This window comes from Dysidea avara, chromosome 1, assembly GCF_963678975.1.
Source record: "Dysidea avara chromosome 1, odDysAvar1.4, whole genome shotgun sequence".
In the NCBI taxonomy this organism is placed as follows: domain Eukaryota; kingdom Metazoa; phylum Porifera; class Demospongiae; order Dictyoceratida; family Dysideidae; genus Dysidea; species Dysidea avara.
This window is the reverse complement of record NC_089272.1, coordinates 5,072,076-5,099,305: the sequence shown is the minus strand read 5'-3', so window position 1 is coordinate 5,099,305 and position 27,230 is coordinate 5,072,076. Positions and strand designations below refer to the sequence as shown.

General features: G+C 37.3%; 1 protein-coding gene across 2 annotated transcripts; it reads left to right on the top strand.

Annotated features, from left to right (window-relative positions):
• Window positions 1-1,284: 1,284 nt before the first annotated feature.
• On the top strand, window positions 1,285-24,055 carry LOC136254008 (uncharacterized). Of its 2 annotated transcripts, XM_066046650.1 has the most exons (7): window positions 1,285-1,477; window positions 12,057-12,454; window positions 19,275-19,316; window positions 21,324-21,347; window positions 21,398-21,482; window positions 22,760-22,838; window positions 23,331-24,055. In XM_066046650.1, exons 1-7 carry the CDS (start codon window positions 1,299-1,301, stop codon window positions 23,862-23,864), a joined length of 1,341 nt encoding a protein of 446 aa, XP_065902722.1. In that variant the 5' UTR covers window positions 1,285-1,298; the 3' UTR covers window positions 23,865-24,055. The 2 variants fall into 2 exon arrangements, with proteins under 2 accessions (XP_065902722.1, XP_065902726.1); XM_066046654.1 differs by lacking the exon at window positions 12,057-12,454.
• The last annotated feature ends 3,175 nt before the right edge of the window (window positions 24,056-27,230 follow it).

Below are 27,230 nucleotides of genomic sequence, written 5' to 3'. Positions count from 1 at the left end.
ACGCACGCACGCACGCACGCACGCACGCACGCACGCACGCACGCACGCACGCACGCACGCACGCACGCACGCACGCACGCACGCACCCACGCACCCACACACACACACACACACACACACACACACACACACACACACACACACACACACACACACACACACTGATGTCCCATGCAGTACATGCATACAGTATTTGTGAGGAACTGTCTACTGTGTACAGAGAATATGTTGGATGGGGCTTTTGATCTTAAACAGAAGACCACTAAATTGCATTGGGACCACTATAATATAGAGAGGTTAAAATGTAGTATAACATCCTTACAGGGAGGGTTTTTAAGAGAGATACAATTGCACATGTACAAGTAATGTGTAATGTTATTAATTGTGAAGTTCATTTACAGATGCTATAACAGTCCAATGACTCCTGCCGCTAATTTAGGGAATTCATGTAAGACCTGATGGCAGAATTCCACCCTGGGTAGCTCTCATTTCTCCTGCGAGCCATTAACTTAAGAAGATGGTGGCATTCAGTCTGAAGTGCAAAGTACTTTATGTGGCTCTTCCGCGGGGCAGGCCTACAACTGTCTACACTTTAGGTGGAGTGGTTGGCACTGGTTGATCAGGTTAACCATCTTCTGACCTCTAGACTTGTGAACATGTTTGCAGTCAGTCAGGTGCTCATGTAGCTATCTACAGGTATGTGTATGCTGACCAGTCTTACAACCTAAAGCAACTGTTCTTGTAGACCACCTCTTGCAGACCAGATATTTGTCGTCTAAACATCCACTGTTGCTTTACTGGAACTGATTGATTGAATGATTGACTCCCCAGTAGATGAGACCAAGAGGGCTCTAGACAGAGTCTCAAAACTTCAGCAAGAGCTGCGAGAGAAGGACATAGTTTCAGCCATGCCGGGATGAGGCTATGGGTTGCCCCTTGGATTCTGAACATTACATTTAAGCAGTTAGATCTGCCAACTTCGAATTCATACATGCTTTCATCATTAACTATTTGGCCAAAAACAGCCACTGTAGGCTAGTCACACCGGCCGCATCGAAATGTGTAATCGAGAAGCGAGAAATGATAGGGAAACACCTGATTGATTACCGAGAAGTGAATAGCCAAGAAGTCATATAATAGCTAGGTCGAGAAATAAGCTCAGAATTTTCCTTATAAGTTCTCAAGAAACAGCCACCGCGAAACTAGCTTGCGGCTGAATTATACATGTATACTTATAGCTACCGGGCCCGGTAATTACGTGCATGTTCCCAGATTTATTAAATTGTGACACCTTGTTGATGTCACGGCATGGGGAAGATATAGAACCAGTAGAAATACCAAACTCTATTTACATTCAAAGAATCATGTGGTTTACCCCAACGTTCACCGTTTCGAGAAAATGTAGTACGGAGTGGGTTGTTTGCTGCTTGATTATTTCCTGGTCAGCCGTGGCCGATGATTATTCACTACAACAACGGTGAGTTGGTTTAGTAAGGCCAGGCAAACTTGATTACTTGTTTCTCATCCACCAAAATTCGGATTTCCATGCGGGCGGAAGGTCATTTTTCATCATTCATTGTTAAAGAAAACACTCCAAATCAAGCTGTCTGTTACTATAAAGGTTAGCTAAAGCCTTTTAAGAGCTAGTAGTTACGTTTTACCACCATTTCTGAGGAACAGGTGACATTTGCAGTACTGTAAAAAATGATAGCCAGCGTTCTTAGCATCAAAATACGTGTGCACGTGATTGAAAACAGCAATAATGAAATTAGAGGCGGTGGGGTAAAAAGGGATGCGGGCGGGGATGAGAAACAATAGATCAAGTTTGCCTGGCCTAAACATGTGCATAAGACCTTTCATAATAACTTGCAGTTGTAATATGTAAGGGCAAGTTGCGTTCTCTTTACACGATCCGGCAAAACAGAGGAGGAAGCAAAAGCAGAATGCCAACTCGGGCTTACTCGGGAGTCGGAAATTATTGTACGGACAATTATTTAATCACCGCCCCAGCCCCACGCTAGGAAATTTACATTATCAACCCTTCCCAACACGCATGCACGCGTATGCTAACACCTGCACTAATACTGAGTTTCGTGTGACATGCTGTGTGCAGTTATGCAGAAACGTCTATTTAGCCAATCTCTGTGATTGTAGTTGACAGTGACATTGTGTGAGCCACTCTGTGAGGCTTTTTTTAGCTTGTTCATTTTTAAAACTGCCATGAAATAATTTGCAGCGTTAAAGTAAGTGTTCAGATTTTATATGAAACTGAAATCACAGTGCTGAGGATTTCATCAGTGTTTGATGCGTAGTGGTGACATGATGGCATATTTAGCCCTTTGCAGTAATGATTCATGGTGATTCAAAAGCTGCTGCACTAGAACTGAGGTTTTCATCTGTGCGTGACTGCTTAGTGGTTATCATGATGGCAAACTCAACTTTTTCGGTAATGATCAAAGTCTATGCTTACATCCCATATGATCATTACGGCGATTTGAATGCTGATGAAAATCTATTAGCTACTGAGCTGAAGTTTCCAGTACAGGGTCATGAACATTATCATAGAACTTTGATTATAAGGCTTTACTAATGTTGTGAAAAATATCACATACTGTGGTTGACCACCACTTCCTGTCATTTGCACATGAATTAAGATCTTAGGTGTCACTCCTCCCGTACTAAGTTGACTGAAGCTGGAACATGATCCTTACAGGGTTGATTTTGCCAAGATAAAATATTGGTAATTAAGTTGAGATAGAATGTGGCAGACAATATTTTAGCAAACACTTGCAGTCTCTGCTAAAAATTGGACAAAAATTATTCTCGCTAAATTTACCTAAATTTTCTCCTTCTAAATTTTACATTGTACAGTATACAGCATGCCATAATGCATGCTCTATACAATAATAATGAACTTGTAGCCGGGTTCTCAAGATTTGTATTTTGGATGAGTAAGCAGTAGTATATAAGTTGAAATTGTGTGGAAGCTGATTTTTAATACTTGTACCACCTAGTACAGGGGTAGTGGTGAATTTTAAAGAAGCTGTTTCAAATCTTTGTGTTATATAGATAGAATTAACATGTGAACTAAAGACCTGATAAGAAAAGTAGCTCCATACAATGGTTATTCAGGGTAAATGGTGTCTAACAGCAAATCCAGTGCTGTTGTGCCAAGCACAAAGCCTAAAGGAAATTTTCACTATGAAGGACTAAACTTGGAACTCACATCCCAGAGAGTTTCTGGTTGTTGCAGGGGCATATCTAGCCATAAACTGATGGTTGTACATAGCCAACTTGGTACAGATTTACATGCACAAAATACACGCTCACATTCATGTGAGACATTATCAAAAAAAATTAAAAAGTGCACCTAAGACCTAGCTGTGCTAAAAAATGCTGCATGCATGTGGCAAATAAACTAAACTAGCTACGCTATACTATTTGCTCTGCAGGTAGCTATCCATCGACGATCGTGGCTATTCAACATCGCGTGACTTCCAATCGACCTACAGCAAGAGACTGTTTCGACATATAGCTAGATAGTGTACATTACAAATTGATTACATACAATCGCATAACAGCTTTGGTTTATGGAGTATACTTACTGACACACCATGTTCACATTAACACCTAGTATCAACTGAAGGCCAGGGGCGCTACTTATAATTAATACAAGGCTTCCTAGTTTATGGCACACTTAATACACACAACTACCACACAAAACCAGCATCTACTACCTAGTTGCATGTATACTTATGCATGTCACGTACATGACTAAACTTTGACCTTAGTTTGTGAGTAGCATGGCTGTCACTGACGATTTAGTGGCCAACATTTTTGGTGAGTGAAATACGTAGCTCTATCCACATAACGTTTCATCCATGATCCATGCGTATTTTCCTGACCACCAACCTGGTCGGTCAGACAGTTACTGCAGCAATACTGCCTATTAAGACAGGTTCCACTTCCTCATTGCATTGACCAACTCAAAGTTTTGCATGGGATCCAACACAGAGGATACTGTAGGCTTCCGTGATAGTATGATATTCTCTGGTATTCTAAATGTTTAATGTGTGTAAAGGACAAGAGAGTGATTATGATCATGATATTCCTGTTATTATGCCGATGAGTTGGACTATAGTCACAGTCACGACTACCATGCAAGTAACAGTACAAAATTGACTAAAATTCATTCTGTATATATAATGAATTAAGGAAAATTAGGAATTTTATGTTCGATTAGGGATCATAGAAAAAATGTAAGGAAACAAGGGAGGTCGCCTACACCTGCAGATATACTAGTGCCCTAATTCAGTCTATACCCGAGACCAAGACTGAATTAAGGATTTAATGCTCATTAGTATATTTGCAGGTGTAGGTGACTTCCCTTGTTTCCTTACTTTATTTTCTATGATCCCTAATTGAACTTAAAATTCCTAATTCTCCTTAAACTTGTTTGTTTACATATTTTGTAACATTATTATGACTGGTGAATCCACGCATACTGCATCAAAAGAAAGGAATGTGCATAGCAGTGGATGTAAACAGCCATGGGTGCATATGCTTTAATACGCTGTTGTACACCAGAAATTTTCCACACTCTTTACCGAGGCTCCATCGTACCCTTGTGAAAAATTTTTACTAGGGTCTAACTTTTGGAAACGCAATGTACTTATGATATATGCTGACAAACTTGCAGCATCTTGTGCTTCAGCTTCAACGTAAGTCAAAAAGTGCTCATGCTGAGTTGCAGTATGTACATCAACATACTTGAGAACAACAGCTAGTTGTTCAACTTTACTGCAGTCCTTATAGTCTCATCAGCTAGTATTGAATAAATATCAGCTAGTATTGAATAAACACCAGCTTTTCTAACTTCATCACATATTTGCTCCTGTATCAATCCAACCATTACACCCAACATATCATTTTGAATATCAGGTGATGTGTATGTGACATTCCTTGGGCCATGATCTATTCTACACTTTACAAGTGTGCCACAAGGTAGAGAAATCTCTAAAAGTTACTCTGGTCAACAGACTCACTACCTTCTCTGTGGCCACGCAAGCCAAGGTCTTGCCTACTACAAAGTAACAATACCTCTGAAATTGTTTTATTGTAGTGCCGATTGTTTAAAATTGTCACAGGCCTATTACTATTCACCCTGCCAGAAACTGTAGTGCCCTGTAATTTACCTTTCCATGCTATTTGAACCTCTGTGTGTGAATGGCAGTTGGCATGACAGAGTAGTGCTCCAGCCTTGCCTGTTGTATATTTCCAGCTCTGGAAACCTTTTGGCAAAAACACTGGCTCTGGTCTTGTGCTACCACTGGAACTGGCACCGAACATCTGGCATGGATAACAAAAGCAGGCATCTTCTTCAACTGAATATTCTAGCCAGCTATATTTGTTGTACCAAGCAGGAGTAAAACACCTAGTGGTATTGCCAAACTTAGTGTAGGGAAACCTTATGTTTGTAGGCTGTGCAGGAGGAAATGCAGGAGTTTGTGCAATATCTCTTGGACCATTATTAGCTTGGGATCTAGCAGCAGTGGTAGTGGAAATGGTAGTGGAAACTAGGGGAAGGGGAGGACAAAAACCCTCTTCTATGCTAGAACTGTGTGTAAGTGCAGCAGTAGTGAGTTGAAATGGTACTAACTTGCATGCTATCACTGTGGCTGTGGTGCCTACTATTAGCAGCAACCTGGAAATGAAGTCAGCTATATGCAATTCCTCCTCTGAAGTATTGATAAAATCGGGAGTAGAACAACGTGGAGGGGTTGGTGATGCAGTAAAAAGCATTGAATTACAATTAATACATTCATCTGGAGTTTCAGATGTTAAATCGACAACACTCACTTGCACATGGCTTCCCACCTCTCCTCACACGTGGCTTACTGCCTCTATACCACTCATTGTAACAGCGGTTGCCTTAGATTGCTTTGAGAACGGAACCTTACAGTTAAACAAGGTCAACTGTGACATCAGTCTATGCTTACAAACTATGCATGCTACAAAAAAAACTTATTAAATGGAAAACCCCTGGAAATTCACCCATATAGTAATCAAATGATATAATCAACTTCAGCACATCATTGCATGCACTATAATCTATGATTGTTATGACCTAAGAGGCTACAACAATCTAGTTTTTTTCTGTTATTGGCTTGTTAAATAGACAAACACAATGCATACGGCTCAAGGAATGTGTTTTTGATGGTTGAGCACAATTGCCTGATGGTTGAGCAAATGCCCACTCATGCCCACCCTTGGCTCTTCCTATGGGTTGTTGTAAAGTATTTAGAGAACGAAATATTTCATTGATTTCTGTTAGTACAAGGCACTTATGGTGATAACTTGCTTGTTTCAGGTCCCACAAGTTTCATGATGAAGCCATATGGAAACTTGCTGGTGTTTCTAATATTGTAACTGATATAATTGTGGGAACAAAAAAGCAAGGCACTGTGTCTAGCAAGCTAGCAATGTTGAAGGTTATTAAAAGAGAAATTGTTGTAACATAACAAAACTTGACTTGTTCCATTTAGTTGTTAACTACCCAACAATTTATCTCCTAGCTTTAACTATTCAACACTCCAACTACTATATTTCATCATTAGTCATCAAAAACACATGATACACTATTACACAAGTCAGTACATCATATAATTACATATCATTCAATCTAACTTTCTTTACACTGGAGTCTGATTCACTAGCGATCAAACAGTACAAAATTCCTAAATACAGTCATTGCTAAATCCATAATGTATGCTAGACCTCTAACTTATCATTACGACAGTGGAGGGATTGCTAATCAGATTACCAGTTTACCAAACAGTAATCATTTTGAAGTGGTGAGCACCTACGAAACGCTGACAAGAAGAATGAATAGTCACTAAACTCAGCTTTGGAATTTGGTCAAGAAATGTAGACCACAGATTATCCATTGAATTTAAGAGAGTGTAACTCAGTTAAGCAAAATGGTACCCATTACTATAACATTGATATAGGAGACATTGTCATTCTGAAACATTAGACTACAAGGCTGTTCTGAATTGTAGAAAAGATATTGAGTGGAAAGTATGTACAAGACAGAGCTGCAATGGTTCAAGTTTCCGCTACAGACAAGTGACCCACTCTACTGATCAAGAGACATTGTGTAAAACATTTAATCTCCCTAGACGTTAGAACAGAACTATGTAAAGTACGTAGGATATTATTCACTGCTTCTACTTCCACAATCTTTGTAACTCATTCAACTCTAACAATTTCTCATCACGAATAAATAGTGGTCCAGCAAAGTCGAAACTGGTGTGGGTGAGTGGAGGATCCTTTGATACTCTAAAGGTGGGTAAATCAGGAGAACAAGCTACAGACTAGAGAACTCCTTCCACTTTCTTGCAAGTCACACAGGAATGTACCACATGGCGTACTTCTTGTCTGCCTTTCAGTATCCAGTACTGTTCTCTCACAATGGTCAAAGTGTCTCTAACACCACCGTGAAGTGTTTTCTTGTGCATATGTTTAATAGAATGAAATGACCTCTATTTGAAAGCAGTACAGGATTCTTGTTTAACCTTAAATCCACAGCTGTTTTATAAAATAAATGCAAGCACTGAAAACAAACAGTTGAGAAAACTGGATTATACACATACCTTAGAAAAAATACTCCTAAAGCACAAAAACTGTTAAAGCTATCCCATCCTGTTATCCCATCCTTCATCTCATTCTTCCAACCTAGAAGTTCACGCTGCACATCTAATAAGACAGTCAAGCTGATGAGTTTATGTTCAAGCTAAACAGCTTGAAGTTGTGCATTGACAGACCTTATGTCAGTAAATGGTCACTTTTAAAAATCACTGCCAGGATTTTTGATCCCTTAAGTTTCTTGACCCCTTTAATCATCAGACTTAATAGCTTCTTGGACTTCTGTGATGACAGAGCTTCACTTACTATCCAGCTGTAGAATAAGAAGAATCATTCTCAACAATTGTTGACAGTTAACTGTGCATTTGGATTACTTCAATAGCTCATCCATGTGCACTGAAATAATAGCACCAGACCTTTCTTGAAGCAGTGAAACAGTGGTATCTTATATACTGTCTGTCAATGGCAGACCCTGGATCACTTGACTCACAGCTCCCTCCAAAAGTTAATGTAACTTGATGATTTTGATAAACTTGGAGTTTCATGTACTACTAATGTCCAGGACGTCATACTGCCCTTAAATTTGTGAAACTCTAATTTGGGAAGCCTTGTTTCATCAGGTGAGGGAGTTTAACTGTGGGAGGTATGACAGATTGTGGTAGATGGTTTAGTGATCAATGTCAAAAAATCATTAATGGATATCTTAATTGTAATCTAGCACCTTGAGATTAATAGTGTCAGACTCTTTGATCTCACATTCTATTTCATCGATATTACAGGCATCAATATATCATAATTTTTGCAACTGCTGATTCAGTATTTTCAATCTGCTCACCTTATCCTGTGCTTCATTAGGAGCAGTAGGCAACAGCTCTCATCTAGTTTATTGGTTGGTCTGATGAGCACTCCATGGTGGCTTCCCTGGACTGCTTTCAGCCGTTCTAAACTGATTGTGCAGGATGAATTCGTCATTTCAGGGAAAGAGCAACATAGAAGGCGAAAAACAGCTCAGTCATGTAAATCTAACATGCAAAGCACATACACTCAGCATGCCCACTCTATGGGGAGTATGGGAGCATGCCACCACAGAAAATTTAACTTTCTGATATTAATTATTAAAACAACTGAATGCTCTATTAGAGTATCTAGATTGAGGACTCCAGCCCCCCTTGCTATGGCTATATAGGTATAAGGATTATCAGATACAGATGTGCTGCCATTTTGGTCAGAATATGAACAATTTGTTTTTATACCTCACCTATATAATGATCCCTGTACTTACTACTTGTGCTATATAATATCATTTGTGCTAATGCTGCTATAACTTGGTTGGTGTTTATAATTAGCTGCTGTGCATGAATTTACTATGCACTTGAAAATGAAAATACAAAATGAATTTCAGAAAGTAGCTAGAACACATTTGTACAATGTTTTCTCAGGAATGCAATATAAAGCTGTCTGTCTATCTTATTTCATTCTTCATGACACTGGTATGTATTGACATAGGACTTTAGTGAAATTAAGTGCTTATCATCTGACAACTCCAAATTTATTTGTTACAAATTGCTTTGCACTTTTGAGTCAAAGCATTGAGGTGTTGGTGTAGAGGAAAACGTGAGCCACATTCGTGTCAAAACTGAAGTCAAAACTCCAAACAAACAGCCATAGCATTAGCACATAGAACTGCTAACTCAAACCTCCAAGGTTCTGACAACTGTAGTGTCACCTTTTTATGTCAACTATTGAAGACGCTTACTCACAAATCTGTGCATTTACACAAATTACATGTACAGTATGCTTTACACTATAGGACATGAGTTTTATGCTGTATTCCCAAGGTTAATGTTGGGGTTAATGTGGAATCTAACATGGTCCTACACATACCCTGCTCAAGGCAGGTACCACATAACACTAATGGCCATGATGTAGTGAAAATTTCAACTGGTATTGTGCATAATTATGGTAACGCCAGTGTGTAATGTTGAGTGTGTGCAATTAAAAAACTTGCTAAAAGGGCATGGCATTTGTTTTGCTCATGAATCTTCAGCCATTGAGAAGACTCATGGGTGAAATGCCTGCCATATTCCCCCTTTTAAAGAGTTTTTAATCAGTGTCATATGTATGGTGAATTTGTGTGCAACTACTTATGAGAACTTTGTGCATTTTACATTGCCATAATCAAGACACACAGTAGTGTGTTGTGTGGCCAAGAAAGCCGGCGCGCCACATTGAGAGTATATTTACAGGAAGAAACAAAATGCAATTTTCACACATATGTAGCTCTGTGCTCCCTTCTCGAATTGGAATCATTTTTATACTGCAAACGCCCTTCACCTTCAGAACCCCGCATACCAAATTTGAGCAAGATTGCTCAATGCAATCATGACATATGAGCATTCAACATTCGGTTTAATTTCTTCGATTTTTCCTTCTTTAGGGAGCTCGGGGGCTTAGATTATTCTTTTCGCACACTTTACAAAAACCATTATAAAACACAAATGTGTAGCTCAATTGTCTTGAGCTTTGGTACACTTTTAGAACATATTGCGGCACAATCACGTACCAAGTTTGGTGCAAATCTGATTAATAGTGCTATGGACAATTATTTGCATTAAAAAAGGCTGACTTGTTGTCACGCCTACAGGGTAAACCACTTACGGGAATAACTTAAAAATCAGTATGCATATAGGTTAACCATCATAGCTCAAAGCTTTTGTGGTTTAAAAGAAATCACACTGACAGCTACAGAGTTACAAGGCAAAAACCAAACAACTGTAAATCGCAAGGCCAAAATACTCTAATAGAACAGTCACTGTGGGGTAAAAAGGTGTATAAAAATGTTGAAAAAAGTTACTGATCAGCATCATTTGACCCAGGGGCCAGCGCCCAAATCCTTAACCACCGAGTCGCTGCTATCACGGCTTATCATCTCACTTTATTTCTACTTTATAAATGAAAATTCTAGCTAAAATCTACTCAATAGTCAAGTTCATAATTTTATAGATCTACCAATGGAAAATCTAGATTGTTCTAGAACATTCTACGAAAATTATGAAAGTATATAGCCATGTCATGCAGCCAAGTACAACTAGTGTGGGTGGGTGACATGCTTGTTTTACAGAACCGGAAAATGCCGTTTTCATGTATCCGTTGCAGCCTCTTTACAGGTGAGACCCGGCCTTCAATATGCAACAGCTAATAATGAGGATGGAGCTCGTGTAGACGTTTATGCTTCAGGATTCTTGGGAGGTAAGCAAACATCTGAAGGCATTTTTTAAATGTCAAAGTTAAGGCTATTGCACCTTCATATCATGGTACCCAAGTATCTTCACCATAGTTTATCAATGTTTTGAACGTGAGAAACAACGGAAGTATGAACAACGAAATTGAGATAGGTTCTTTTTACCCCACTTGTATTTTCAACATTAAGGGGTGATATGGGTCATGCTGCTCAATGCTGCATTTTACAGAAGACTTGCTCTCCTTGTCTTTCTTCAGAAGGAGTAGTGTCATATAGTTCTGTGATGTCAGGGTGGTGGCAAGGGGTGCTGGTAACCCTGGGAATAATAATAAAAATCTAAATAAAATTTTTATGTTTCCATAGCTTCATAATTCTTGAATGGTATAATTAACCATTTCTGCAGTGGAAGCTTCCTCAGGGTATGTCGTCTCCCATTCCTAGTTTGAATTGAATCTACCCAGCTATCATTGGGGTATATGCACCTTCAAAATTCATCTTATTTCAGTTCTTCATATAGCTATGCAGTCTTCAATAATTCCTGTAGTAAAGGGAAAAAAGTTTAAAGGAATTATCAAGGTCAACCATATGCTGGCCTTGGAACTTGCAATTACAAAAAGAAGTGGTATCCACGCAAAAACAGCCAAGCTGTGAAAAATGGTGTGACTGTAAAAAGCCTGGGTGAAAAAAGTTGTGAAATCAAAGGTGACAGCCAACAAATGGCTGGCATGATGTTAATGCTAATAAATTTGAAGTGTTAATATCATGGCAGCCATTTGTTGGCTGCCACCTTTGATTTCACAACTTTTTCACCCAGGCGGCCACACCTTTTTTCACAGCTTGGCTGTTTTTGTGCGGATTATATACATTGCAGACCACACAATAAACAATTGTGCTGGTAGAGCACCTGCCTTATGTATGGTTGTGGTAGGTTTGAGTCCTGCCAGTGGTTTTGTTTGTTTTATATGAAATTTGCTAGTATAGAAACTGTAGCTATTCCCACACATTTTCTGGAATCAGTGAAAATATGAAACAATTTTGGTGATTAATTTCAGACAATAATTGCAAAAACTTGTGTATCATTAAGTAGTTACTTGTGGTAATATCATTAACCTGTATATTTTCCTTGTTTGCAATGGTGATACAATAAAAGTGTGTCTAACTGTTTCAGGTGTGTGCAAATTCAGAATGATAGTGGTTGTTATGATGTGCTATTGGAGGGGTATCATCATCTTCAAAACTCAAATTTATTTAGCTCATCTGAACTTGACGAAATCAACCTTACAATTGGACTTGGTATAAGAGACGAAGTATGTCGGTCATTAGTGGAAGTCATTTCATGCATTTATGAGTTCCCTTCATGTAATGTTAATACTTCAGAACTGCTACCAATCTGTCTTGATAGATGTTCAGAAATACAGGCAGCTTATGAATACTGCTTTCCAGGACATCATCCTGAGAGGTATCCTGAGTTAGGAAATATTACAGTAGAGAAGTTTAATTGTTTTGTCCCTGAGACATACTACTTCAGTGATGATATTGGGATAAATGTTTCAAATACCAGTTGTAGTAAGTTTATGTATTGCTGCCCTTTATACTTGTGTACACGTGAAATCTATCAGCAACCAATAGAGCTTAAATACTGTAGCACATCAACATGAAATTAATTGGAGCAATTATAATATAATTTGACTGGAGCTGTGAACAAGGGGAATGTGGGCACCATCATTATCAAAACACACAGTAGCGTCTTGTGCAACCCAAGAAGCCAGCGCATCCTTGACAGGAAGAACTATAATGCTATTTTCACAGATATGTAGCACTGTGCTGCCTTGCCAAAACAAGGTGCATAATTATATCAAATTTAAGCAAAATCCCTCCTTTCATTCCCAAGATATGAGCCTTCAAAAATTGGCTTAATTTCTTCATTTTTCCTTCTTTTTCTTCTTTTCGCACGTTTACAAAAATTTCTATAAAGTATTATTTGATTGCCTTGAAATTTGGTACACATAAATTGGGTTTAAAGACAAGTTTTGGTGCCAAGTTTAAATATAGGAAACCAGTGGCAAAGTTATTAACAATTATTCACAAAAATTTATACCAATAAAAATTATGTTGCTACTCTCACACAGGGTAAGCCACTTACATGAAGATGCCAAAAATCAGTACTAGTGCTGTACACTTACACCAGGTAATCGATTAATTGATTGATTGGAGTAAATACCAATAGCCAGTTAGGAACTTGTAAAAGCTGATTATTGATTACTTTGTATGACAGACTAGTAACACTGAAGAAAAGAACTTCAAGAGAAGGTTTAATATTTGATGCCGAAAATTGCAGATGCAGAAATACGCAATTATACTAATTAATTAGCTTCTCACACATTTCCTCTCGACATGGACCGATCATACACTGATGCAAATAAGAGATTAAAATATAGTGTAGAGCATGTACACTTCTAAGACTGCTCAAGGTCATTCATTTGTGCTGTAAGCTAAGCCTTACATTTCACCATTGTCCACACCATGGATGTTAGGCATATATTAAAACATCAATATGATAGCAACTAACAGACTCACTCTTAGCACTGTAGAATTCATATCATTGAATGCAGCAAGCCAGGCTTACTTGTGTTATAATGAACAGTACCACCATGCAGTCTAGCAGTTGTATTGCTATACCAGGCTCTTATTAGACAATGTTTAACAAAATTAATTACAATTGGAATTAATGTTGTATCTAAATATGTTAGCTGTAGTCAGTGCAGTATGATTATTGATGACCTTATAAGGCACTAAGTAGAACAATACTGTAGTTAGGAAATAATTCAATATAAAAATTTTAAAATTTTTTCTTCATCGATGGGCAAGAACAAAAATTTTTATGACGAAATTTCTAACCGCAATATTCCATACAAAAATTTTTCATTTTTCGATAGTGATAACAAGTGGTGAATCACCAGCTGCCTTTCAGTATTTTAAGCGGAAAGATGTCCTTTCAGAACCCGATGGGGAACTTGCATCCACATGCAATTGTGTTGATGAATAGAGAAGGAAGGAAAGCTAGCAGTCTCACCAACATGACTTTAACTTCTGACTAGTGTAGATATCTTTCCTCTTTGAGGTAGGAGCTCAATGACAGAAAGAGAGAAATTATTTGGGCATGTGAAACTACATTGCTCATTGAGCAACTTTTGATTAATTTTCAGTAGGCTCTCATTTAAGTATCTATACTGCAATTATTGAGCTAGCTATGATGTTTCATTCACAAGCACTGTACTGAATTGTGTTACATAATTACTTGGCGTGTTTATTGAATTGCAAACTGTTTATGTTTTCTTACTTCAAGGTATGATAAAGATCAGAGAGCTAGTATTGGAAAGTATACTACTACTCAAGGAGTTTCAGCAGCTTCTCAATACTATTCAAGGAAACTTAAAACTACTATCAGTAAAACAACTGTACGATCAATAAGAGATGCATATCATGTAGCAGTGAAGCATAAGAGGCAAAATATTTTATTAATGACAATGCAGGTGAATTTATGTTGCCTCCTCCAAGTTTTGCTAGGACTCAGCAACAAATTTACCATAATTATCATTATTAAAAGTTTTGCCGTTAGCCTATCATCACAACCATTTCTTGGCTGCCACCACCATGGCTTTTAGGTGGGCTACACTTTTTTTTACAGTTTGGCTGTTTTGGATTAGATATCACTTCCTTTTGTATTTGTGTACTCCTAAGCTGGCTTGGGTGGCTGTGGAGCTTCTTTTACCTGTTTTTTTTTCTTTACTACAGAAAGGAGAAAGAAGATGTGGAGCAGATTTGGATTTGAACAATTTTCTTTTATAATATACATTTTTATATTAAAATTAATAAACTTTTCTCTACAGGTATACTTGTTTGCGACTGAACTCCTATAACTTCTAATGTACCTGAGCTTTCTACAGGGCAATTCTTTTGTAACTGAACTTTCTACATGGTGATTTACTGTAGCAGAACTCTCTATACACAGTGGCCTATCTGTAGCTGAACTCTTTACAGGGTATCTTCTAATGTAACTGAGAGTACCTTGTTTGTAGTTGTACTTACCACAGAGTGACTTTTAATGTAGCTGAACTCTCTACGTGGTGTCTTAATTTTGTAGCTGAACTCTCTACAGGGTGAATTCTTTGTTCCTGAATAATTCAACAACCAAAAATCACCATTTAGAGAGTTCAGCTACACATAAATTACCCTGTAGGGAGTAAGTCACCTTGTAGAAAATTCAGCTATACCTGTAGAGAGTTCAGCTACAAACAATTTGCCCACATTAACAGTACACAGTTTACAGAGAGTCAATAACATAGATGAATGCTTTAATAAAGCTATTTATTTCTTAAGTTTTTTATTAGGGTGACTGCACTGTTAGAGTATCTCGATCTCTCACCTACTATACGTAGTTGGTTTTCGTATTATACTCTGTGTCTATAATTCCGAATCTTCTATATCTTTCTAAGATGATTACTTCATCTACGCGCTGATTTTCAGTTCATTCCCCTGAGTAGTTTAAGTGGTAGGAGTGGCATGTTTGTTAATGGTATAACCATCGGTTTTTAGGCTGTATTTTTGTAACCACAAAAGGTTTGAGGTTCAATAGTTAACCTATCTACGTACTGATTTTCAGTTGTTTCCCACAGGTTTTTCCTGTGGGTGTGGATGTGACAATATATTGGTGTTATTTTCATAAATATTTGCTAATAACTCCACAACCTTTTATTGGTTTCCCAACAAAATCTGGTACCAATATGTGTATCCTACATCAATGTGCCAAATATTGTGGAAATTGGATAGTGCATTCACGTTTTATGGCAGATTTGCAAAAGACGAAGATGAAAAAGAAAAAACAACAAAGTAAGTCAAATTTTGAAGGCTCATATCTCAGGAATGCATAGCATGATTATGCTCAAATTTGTTGTGTGGGCTATTGAAGGTGGAGGGCATTTACATAGCAAAAATCGCTTAGTTTCCTAAAAGCAGCACAGTGTTACATATTTATGAAATTGCATTATTGTTCTTTCTGTCAATGACCCACTGGTGTGGTGTGCTGGCTTCTTGGATTGCATGACTCACTTACTGTGCGTCTTGTTGTTATAAAAACGGTAAACAAACAAAAAATTAGAAAATTTAAAATTGGATTAAAGTTTAAAGAAAAAGGTAGTGAAACAAGGGAAAGCTAAAAGGTATTGATTTCCTATGCAGGTATAGGCAACATCTCTACTCTTTTGCTATTACCCTGTTTCATTACTTTCTCATTGATCCCTACTCTAACTTTAAAATTCCTAATTTGTGACCTACTCTATGAAAACTTGCATATTTAGAAGTATCAAGAAATCATGTGGCCATTTTTAAGTATTCAAAGCATTGTAGCTTGCCATGATCAAAGCTCCTGAACCTGTACTAAATTTTCTCACGTTTTACACCACTTCCTTATCTATCGAGCATCCACAGCACAAACAGTCAACAGTTAAGTTTTCCACCATTTTTGATAGTTTTTAAACTGAAATTGCCTGTATTAGGTGAACTGTAAAAGGAATGGGAGATAGGAAGGTAAGAGGCTGTTAAAGTATTAAAGAGGAAAGGGATGAATTACTCCAATTTATAGGCCATCCAGGGCTCAAAACAGGATAAAATGAAAGGAAACATACAGCACATGTCTTTATTCAACACCACAGAGTTGTACAGTTATTTACAGCCATCTCCTAGTTGGCCAGAGCTCCATCAAGGCCCCAGACAGCTTGTACGGATCGCTGCTAGGCTTAGAAAAGTAACCAGCAAAAGCAGACTACTTAACGTTGGTTGATTGTTACATTGATATTAGTGCATTCAGGTAGCTTTGTGTTTGTGGCAAGAAAAGCAAACTTGTTGTCATGGGTGATAAGACCTTTTTTTCTCAGATCCAGTCACTTTTTTCCTTCTACTTGTTAAAGTAAAGTTATGGGCCATGAAAACTTAAAAACCATGCAAACTTATGTGTCCAATGCTTTATTTTCATAAGAACAGTCAAAACTTTATGCACAAATATACATATACATATGTACGTACATAGCTCTGCATTTTAGTACGCATTATCCTGGAACTAGGGCTCCCAAGTGCCACAAGGCAAAAAGGAGAGTAAAACATAAGATATAGCTGTGTTCTAACCATTATCAAATTCCATAGAGATTTTCCTGTTATGCCAGCAGGTCCTAGGAATTTATGAGCAGTCCTACATTGTTAATTTCAATAAATCAATATAGATGCCAAATAGAGGAGCAATTCAAAGTTTTGTTACTTATCCCCTGCAGCAGAGGAGCTCACAAAATGGTTGCTGAGTTCATTATTACAGTTTTGTTGGAGTTGTTTCAGTCTCCCTAATTTTAACAGTACATGTACGTTGAACTTTGAACCACTATCACAAACAGCCTAAACACTGAAGAAGACTTAAACACCACTCCTTCATGTCTTTTGTACTTGTGATGTCCTGACCAAAATAATTTTGTGACTATTAAAATGATGGTAAAATGTACAGCCTGCATCCCCAGAATAATTTGATTATCCTAAGGATTAAGTAATAAAATTTTGCAACTTAAACTTGTAATAATTATTGCAGAAACCTTTATAGTATAAAGGCACACCTGTAAATTACTGTTAGCATAAAATCACAAAATTTAAAAAAACACAGTAATTACTGACACAAAATTTGTTGGTGTCAGTACAAAATCCATACTCGGACATTTTTAAAAATTGTAAATTTAAATATGAAGTAGGGATCTATGCAGCAAAAATAGTGAAACAAGAGATGAATGATGGCATTACAGCATAGCTCAGTGAGAAAGTCCCTACTTTGTCATTGAACAGTTATAGCTAATGTGCCAAAGTAGGAACTTTCCCACCAAGCTATGCTTTAATGCCATCATTCATCTCTTGTTTCACTACTTCTTGCTGCATGCATAGATCCCTGCGTACTTCATTTTTAAATTTAAAATACTAGTTTGTTTAGTTTTTTGTTGTAGCACAGGAAACTACAATGTAACTTGTAACTGTTCTATTAGAATATCATACAGGACTGTTGTGACTGTTATATTAGAGTATATCTCAAGTCAGCCAAGAGGTGTTTAGCTAGCTAGACCAATAAGGGGTGAGGTGTTTGCTGCTAAGTGAACAGCTAGATTGTTAAGAGGTGTGGTCTCCGTACTCTACTGCTATTAGCCCACCTAGATCTTTAATTAATGGGCATGGTCACGAACCTATCGTGAACTGGATCCCAGTCACGAACTTGCACATATCTAGTCTTATAGTAGCGCCAGGACTGAAGCACTTCTGAAATCCAACTCTGAAATAAATCTGTGGAATCTATTATGTTGCTGAAAGAAAGTGTTGATACAGAAAATTAATGTCTCAATAAGGTTTCGTTGGATAAAGAAGAACACAAGCAGCCTGATTGAAGACAAAAGAAAAGACGAGGCACAGAGGGCCTACACTCGTCAAAACCCCAAATAGCACATCCCACTTGTGAATTTGTTATTGTGGCGTAAAATGGTGGTCGTGCACTGCTTCATTTTGGCCTCCATTCTTGTGACTGTGGTCAGTGAGTGAGGCAGTGGGGAGGTGAGACTGAAATTTGAGTTTTGATGATTTTTAAAAAATTCTATATCCGGCCACCTGTAAGTGTTTTGTTATATTTAATGTATGACAATGGACAAGTACTATTCCGTAAAGGTGATTTTGTCACAGTCTCTAGGATGATTTTCAAAGGTGGAATTTTGGGCAGCATGCAAAATTTTCAGGAATTTGATAGTATGGTTGCAAACTCCTCTTTGATTGCAAACTCTTTCATAATGCTTTGAAAAAAATTAATGTACAGTTGGGATAGCTGCCAGGTTATTGTTAAATGTGGTTTTGGATGAATACTTTCAGTTACATAATAATTACCAACCTTTTCATGATCCATACTACAGTGCTACCATGTGTACTATGTAATAACTCATGCTATTGTATATAATAGTTTAAGGCCATGTCAACTTGATTAGTCGTTTCATGGCCTTTCATAAGTTGTTTAAGCTAAAAAAGCACTTAAAATATTCTTAACACATTTAAGCTTTGTATTCTTTCAATCATTTAAACTACCATTTACCTACAATTATTTTGTCAACAGAAACACACCATGGCTGCCGTTCTGTCGAGACCACGTCTACTTAGTTGCGTTTTGTTATTTTAGTACTCCTTTTGTCCTGATTTCTTTAATATATTAATATGATGACCTACCAACCCTATAATCTTGAGATTTCATCCATGAAACAAATAATCAAGTTGAAGTGGCCTAAATATAGGCTATGCCTTGTTTATCTGTGTATCTTTTGTTTGCTAGCCAATATTACCCACTTGACTTTTCCCATCAGCACACCTACAGGTTAGTTATGTGTCATTGTATTTATTTTGAATGGGCAGAGAGCAGAGCTCAAGAGTGTGGGGAGGGGCAAGGTCTTGTGGGGTGGCTGTCATTTAGGTATTGCTCCATGCAAAACACACTAGCATGTGAAGCATGCTAATATTAGGAGGTCTGGGGACACGTCTCCACAGGAAAAATGAAGTTTGAATGCTATAAGTGATTTGACAGATTTGAATTGGTTGCATGGCAGAACCAATCATTTTAATATTTCCACTGAATGTTCTACTATAGTAGAGAGGTGACTACTCTATTAGAGAATCTCCACTCTCAGTACTGGTTCAGGTAGTATTCCATTGTTGCATACAACCTTTTGCACAAATCCCTTTAAATCTAAGGATAATGAGTAAAACAATTAGAAATGGTTACTGTACTTTAGCTCTGGGAATATAGGAAAAGTGAAGGGGCACAGCCCGTCCACTCTAATAAGTTAGGGTACGATTACCCCTGCTTTCTCCTCCCTTCTTTTGGGAAAGCACAACTGAAACAGTGTCATTGCTATCATTGAACTAACTGCCTTGATAAAAATATAGATAATGTACTGTACGTCGTGGATTGAAAATGTGTGTTTTATTTAGACATGGTTCAGTGCATGAGAAGTTTGTGGCCTGTACAGATTTAATATCTTGTTCTTCTTGTAATCTACAAATTGGTGTTGGTTGTTTGCAGCTACACTACATACCACTTAGAGTAATTGGAGGCTGAACTGGGTAGAGATACTATCAAGGGGTAAACAACAGCGTAATATAAATTAGGTTTAAAGGTTAAATATGTATGCTACAATTTTGCAAATTTCTTGAGTAAACAAAAAGTGCAAAATTGTTTTTTTCCTGCTGTTTATGCCAGGCATAGTAATACAGAAGGATAAAAGTATAAGACAATAGTGCTTGTATTGTATGGCTATCAATATGCCAAAGGTTTTTCTTCCTAAGTGAATTCAAAGTGTTTCTGTTAGAGCTGAGCAATAGTTGTGATCTATCGATTATCGTGATAGTGAGTAACAATCGTGATTATGATAGTATGCTATCATACTATCATGATAAATTTGTGCTTAATCAAAAAAGAAGCAAACATGATATTGTTAAAGTTAAGGTAACTGTGTAGAGCACACACAGCGAAGATTGCAACAATAATACATAATTTTTACCAATATAGTGTTAGTACAGCAGATATGTGGTGTGTAATTGGATTATTCATGGTGAGGTTGAGTGTTTTTTATAATACTAAGTGATGCTATCACTATCATGATATAAAAGTTACTATCAATCATGATAGTGATAATTTTACTATTGCTCAGCTCTAGTTTCTGTGAAAGAAGTAAGGCTGTAGCTGTAGCCACTTTTCCACTATGCTTGATAGAATGCATCAGGCAGGCAGTAGAAAATTCCGTTAAATATTAAAATTCTGTAGCAATTTGACAAAACGTTTCGAGTACATCTGAAGGCAGATTTTACCCAACCAATACTGTCATGTCATCAGGAGAGGAAATCAAAACAGATTATTGTCCCTACTATATGCTGTACTATCGTATTGTAGCTTATACTTTCTAGACCCTTAGCCACCATTGGCACTAATGTCACCGTGTAGCACAGACGCTATCCACTTGAAGGATGAATCTCAATACTAGTAGCTACAGTTTGCCTCTTTTCTTTTGCTCTTTCTTTATTTCCTTTGGTTGCAGCCCTTACTTTCTACATAAAACAGGGCATCATTGTCACCAGTGTGGCGCTGGCACTATCAACTCGAAGGGTCAATTTCAACACTAGCAACCACAGTTTGCTTGCTTCTCCACTAAATCTAATTGCTATTAGAAACAAAAATTGTCTACTTTATTATAGCATTACTCCCAGCTGTAATTTGAGAATAATTGGCAGAAATAAAAGCAATTGCTAGAAATGAAAGTATATTGGTGTTTCACTTTATGCTGCTACAATTGTGTTTAATCAACCTTATGCTTGTCATCTTCTATAGGTAATGCATCATCATCTGATAGCAGTAAGTGACCATATCGCGCATACTGTACTTTATTACATTACTTTTTATAGGTTCTCTTCTGGTTGCAGTAGCAGCTGTCATTGTTGTAATCACGTTTGTTGGACTGTTTGGATTTATTGCCTATAAGTCGAAAAAGTACTTACATTATGTATTTATTGATAGTGTATCATGTGGACTTGTGTATATATTAGAACTGAGTGGCCACTCAGTAATGTCACAAACTATGGTAATTATAATTAATCATAGACAACAATTTTGTGAGCTAAAACATTAGATTTTTGCCTGCTTTTGGCTAACTAAGAACACCTACGTAGAGTGATATTTGATAGAGTGAAAAGTACCTGTACTTGACTCAGGAAATACTTTACTTAAGTATTTCCTTGATTTCAACTAGAGTACTTGGACTTATACTTGGATAACTCAAAAGTACTTTTACTTCATGTTTATTAGAACATGTTCCAGCCACTCTAAATGGTATCTGTTCAGCTTGATTACTATAGCCTCTACATTTCCCTGTTGTTTTTGTGGTTAATATGTGTTCCTCCCATTGTTACCTAAATGTTGGTGTTGCCCTTGGTACATCTGTAATGAAAGCTATAAATGTGGTGTCCAACATTCACTACCACACAAAAGTGTGGATATACCGTAGAGTCTGCTTGTTAAGAACATGTATATACTAAACACGTGCTATTTGTTAAGTGTGTACTCGTTTCTAATACTTACAAGTACACAAAAAATTGGAATTTTCGGCTAGAGTAGGGACCATAGTTTTTATGACCAGTAAAACTGTGCAGTCTCCATCCATGATTGGTGTATGTGATGTCCAGTCAAATAGACAACAAGTTAGTGATGCACTGATACTAATACTAGTATTGATATTGGCCCTATTTTGGCGGTATCAGACTTGTATTGGTAAAGCTATAATGTCCGATACTAACCAATACTTTAAATGATGTCATTTAATTACTTTTCAAGATGGCAGCGTACGTAGCACGTGACATCAAATGGAGTTGAGGATGAGCTGATATAAGTAATGAATTCTTTGAAAGAAACCAGCTACTAGCATTATTAGTACAGTGGAAACAGCAGTAAGCCACGAAATAAGATTCATTGAAGCCTTAGACTATTGTTATCTTCGTAATTGATAGCCACAAAACAAGCAAACTGCTTAGCAAGCTGGTATATTAACTGTTATTCAAATTACTATCTGTTTCTTGTGAGAAATTCCTATGGGGCAAAGTATTGGCATTGGATCAGTATTGACCATTTCCAGCCTCAAATGTATCGGTATCAGATCAGTCGGTAGTGAAAAAGTAGTATCGGTGCATCATTACAAAAGGTGTGTAAGCTATACATGCATGTTGTAGATTGGCCAGTGTTATATAATTTCTTTCATATTTGTGGATCTTTAGAAAACTGAATATGTATAAAGCTGCTAGAAATGCGGCAAACACAGAGAAAGTAAAGAAATTGATGACTCCGTCGTCACTGGTAAGCATGCGTGTTAGAAGTCTGATCATGTTAAATTGATTTCAGCTTTGATGTATAAGCTGTTAGAGTGATACTCTTTAGCCATCCAGAACCCAGCTATGTACATTTAGTTCAACCAAATGTTATGAGTAGAAAATTGTGACATTTCTAGTTGGACTTTTTAAAATACTTTAAGAAGAGTTATTGTCAGTTATCTGATCAGGGGACATATTATGTGGGTTCTAACTGTATCTGGTGAAAATAGTAGAATCATGTTACAAACTGCCACTGTTGTGCGCTGTGCACATTATGCTCTTGTAGTTTATAAGGCTATTTAAATGAGTACTGTATGCTAGCTAGCTATTATGCATGCTCAGTAATTTAGTCAATGTCATGTGCTAAACTTGTGTATTACATCACCAGAACAATTCAAATAGATGTCTTGTAAATGACCGAAGTTTTAAAAATAATAATTATGTGTTTTCAGAATTCTTATCATATAAAATTTTATAGATGGATCATGATAATTACTATGCTACCATTGGTAAAGAACGGCCAAGCACATGTGAAAAGATCAGTCATCATGAACAAACAGACATGGCTGATGGTTACGTTCTACCAAGCATTAATGAAGAGTGCAATTCAGTTTTTGCTGAATCAGTAACAGAAGCAGAAATGCTGGAGAGCATAACTGGTCACAATTCTTCAAAAAGAAGTTCAGAATTTGTTGCAGATTCTGGACTATACTCTGCAAAAGATTATAACCATACTGACAACACCATACCACATGAACAAGACCATTGTACATCACTGATAAACAAACATTTGGTTCATAAGTTTGACAATGATTCTGTTTTATCAATGTCTAGTAGCAACTCTGATGATGAAGAGGAGACCACATTACATCCTGACTACTATACTACAGCTCAGAGAACTACAATCAGTCAATTGACTAGTGGCTGTGGCAGTGAGGCAGGACATTGTTTTGATGTCATTAAACATAAAGATGTTGAATCTGAGGATAGTAGTGTGGCTGATAATGACTGATGCTCCACTACAATTATAATTGCTGCACATTGTAGTTTTCATTCACTGTACTGATTGTGTATATTAGTGCTACAAGCTATACACTTTCTCCAGAAATACCTAGACTATAGCAGTCATTTTATACAAGGTTCATTGCAGTTATTCTACACTTGTAGTTGTATACTCACAAATTCTGTCATTGAAAAAATTAATATACACTATGTGACTGCATTTGCAAACTTGCACACACACACACACACACACACACACACACACACACACACACACACACACACACACACACACACACACACACACACACACACACACACCACACGCACGCACGCACGCACACACACACGCACACACACACGCACACACACACACACACAAAGCAAGCAAAACCTCTGGCAGCCATTTGAAACACAGCTATTTGGTCAGATATAAAGTATTGAACATAATATCAAGTGCCTGAAACTACAAGCATTATTGGCATATGGACAGACAAACACTATAATATAGACAGGCATATGGACATAAACCAATTACATGGAAATACTCCTTACATACTGTGACTTTAGCAAAGTCTACCACAATATAAAACAGTACACTTTGTACCAAGACTTTCTATCCCTCACTTTAAGGGTTTTGTGTGGTTTCTTGAAGTGCTAAAATTTAAGAAGCATTATTGAGAAACTGATTCCTTGTTGGCCTACCACTTTTTACAGCGCTTTTGCAGACACACCTGTGACATAGGTATCATTGAATCAGTTGAGGCAGTTGCCAACCCAAGGGATAACATTTATTCTGGGAAATGACTTGGTAGGTGGAAAAGTTGATCTGCGTCCTGAATTGTGGAGACTGAGTCGATAGATGTTTATCTGGCAAAATGATCTGCACGCAAGGCTAGAGACAATGAAAAGATGAAGACAGTACTGCCACGGTGTAATGAGATCAGTCCTCAGGAAGAATCCCTGGATACTGTGGCTACCGACGTGTCAAATATGGATGCAGGTAGACGATCAGATGTTTTGCACTGTGGTGTAGCTGCTGTGTTGTGTTAAAGCGAAGTTCATATGCAGTGGCTGCAGCTTGTACATGTGGCCTCTAATAGAAGTGACTGAGGAGATGGTTAAAAGGTCAGAAAAATCAATTCCAATATCATGATGGTGTAGTAGTATCATATCACCTCTTAATTGATGATATTGCAATGAGGGTAAGCCCTGTATACGTAAACATTCTGTGTAAGGAGTGTCTTGCAAGCCAGCAAGTGTTCTAGTAGCTCTGCACTGGATCTTTTTGATGTTCTGTTGGTCAAGACTGTAGTGTGGACCCCAGATAATGTTACCATACTCAATCACTGGTTTTAACAAAGACTTGTAAAGAGTAACAAACATGTAGTTATCTGTGAAATAAAAGGTCTTCCAAATAATAGCCAGTGTCCGATTAGCTTTGGCGATCACAGATGAGGCGTGGGAATGAAATTTATGGTTGTCATCAATGAGTACACCAAGATCCTTGATTGTATCACTAGAAGATATTATTGTACCCTGTACTTTAATGAGAAACATTCAGTGGCGGATCTAGATGGGTTTCTGGGGTTTCGACAGACATTCCCTTTTAAATTTAGCTCAGTGGAAGTCTAAATACATAAACATTGTTGTACTGACAATTTGTCATATCAAACAACTATATATACCACTGTATTTCTGAATCAGTAGCATGCATGCAGCTGCACTTAACTGACACCATTTATAGCTATTAAACCCTCAGCAACATTTCACTTTTCATCTCCCACTGCATTAAAAATGATTGAGCTACTGTAATAGAGCAGTAAAGTAACTACTCTAATAGAGCAATCAAAGCTACAGCTTATAGTCACCATCTTTGCCCTATAGTTAGCTATAGTATTGACAGTTTAAAGCATTGGATTTATTGTAATTGGTAACTAAAAGTAGCCTAAAATCCAATCTCAGAACTTCTAAAATCTCAAAATTTTCTGGAGAAATGTCATCAGATGCCTTATTCAGCTATACCAACTTTCAGAAATCCTCTTTTGAACATCTTAGATCCACCACTGGCATTATCTTCCTTTCCCTGTCCTGCCCACATCTCACTCTGATTGTAGATCATCTGATTGAATGGTTAGTTTATTTATGTGTTGCATCATCTGTACAACTCAGTGTGTCACAGTTGTAAGTCACTTGCCTTAACCACTAAGCCACAACATATACATTATAAATCAAAACAAATTTGACAAGGGTAAAATGAACTGTATAGCTAAGTGGTACCTTGCTGAGAACAAGCTATAGATAAGTGGTTGCATTTTGTTTTCCTAGACAGGAAATTAATTAGATCTAAGTGTGGAGCTTAATAAAATCATTTGGGTGATCTATTAGAGCAGTTGACTGTTCTATTAGAGTATTTCGATTTTAGCAGCTAAAGACTTGATGGCTGTAATACCTTCTCTCAGTAATTCTAAGAAGAGATCAGTGCATAGATACTATATAGCCCCAGGCGTCTGGGGTTTTAGTTTATCTATGATCATTCCTCTTTCTATTTTTTCATCGTCTATGCATAATGCAATTACACCATGGTTACTATTATCACCATGGTTACTATTACACCATGGTTACTATTAGTTTCCGTGCTAGTACATAGTAGCTGGTGGCAGGTGCTTCAGTACCCCATACATATACTGCCTGCCCTACCCTGTTCCCATTTTTTCTGCTAATTTGTGCTGCTAAACTATAGCTATATGTTGTTATTGCAACCCACTGTGACAAGTAGAGTTTCAGATGGGGGTTTCTGGAACCCCCTAAATATGTCCCTACAATATAATTGCTAAAGTTAACCATGACAATTCTAATGCATTCATGGACATTATTAACATGCATGTGTATACAATTTGGTTGATATCCTGCAAATATGGAAATAATTACAGGAACAGTTGATATTAATTATAAATAAAAATACTGACATGCAAACTATTGTGAGAGGACTATTGTAATCATTTAGCTACATTAATAAGTTTATAGGAAGTTTTTGGTAGCTATGTACACACAATAGACTACCAGCTATGTGTAGAAAGGTTACCAAACATGTGAGCAACATTATTATTAGCTACTATAATCTCAATGTTATATAGCTAGAAATAAACAATAATTTAAGCACAGTTAGATTAGCGGTCATCATTGCCATAATAGCAGTTAGCAGTCATTATCACAGAGTAATGTTACCAGAGCTGCAGTAATAATAGGCCATCACTAGCCATGGTGGTAATAATAGTATATACTTTTAGTAGTTCATGTAGTCTGATGTGACTCGACACAGAAATATATATGCTTGTAATTTCATGCGTAAACCTCCACATATACACAGCATGTT

Coding starts and splice junctions, on each gene's coding strand:
- LOC136254008 (XM_066046650.1), top strand. CDS start 1,299: ATGTCACGGCATGGGGAAGATATAGAACCAGTAGAAATACCAAACTCT. Junction 1,478..12,056: donor GATTATTCACTACAACAACG/GTGAGTTGGTTT, acceptor TAACTGTTTCAG/GTGTGTGCAAATTCAGAATG. Junction 21,348..21,397: donor TGCATCATCATCTGATAGCA/GTAAGTGACCAT, acceptor TACTTTTTATAG/GTTCTCTTCTGGTTGCAGTA.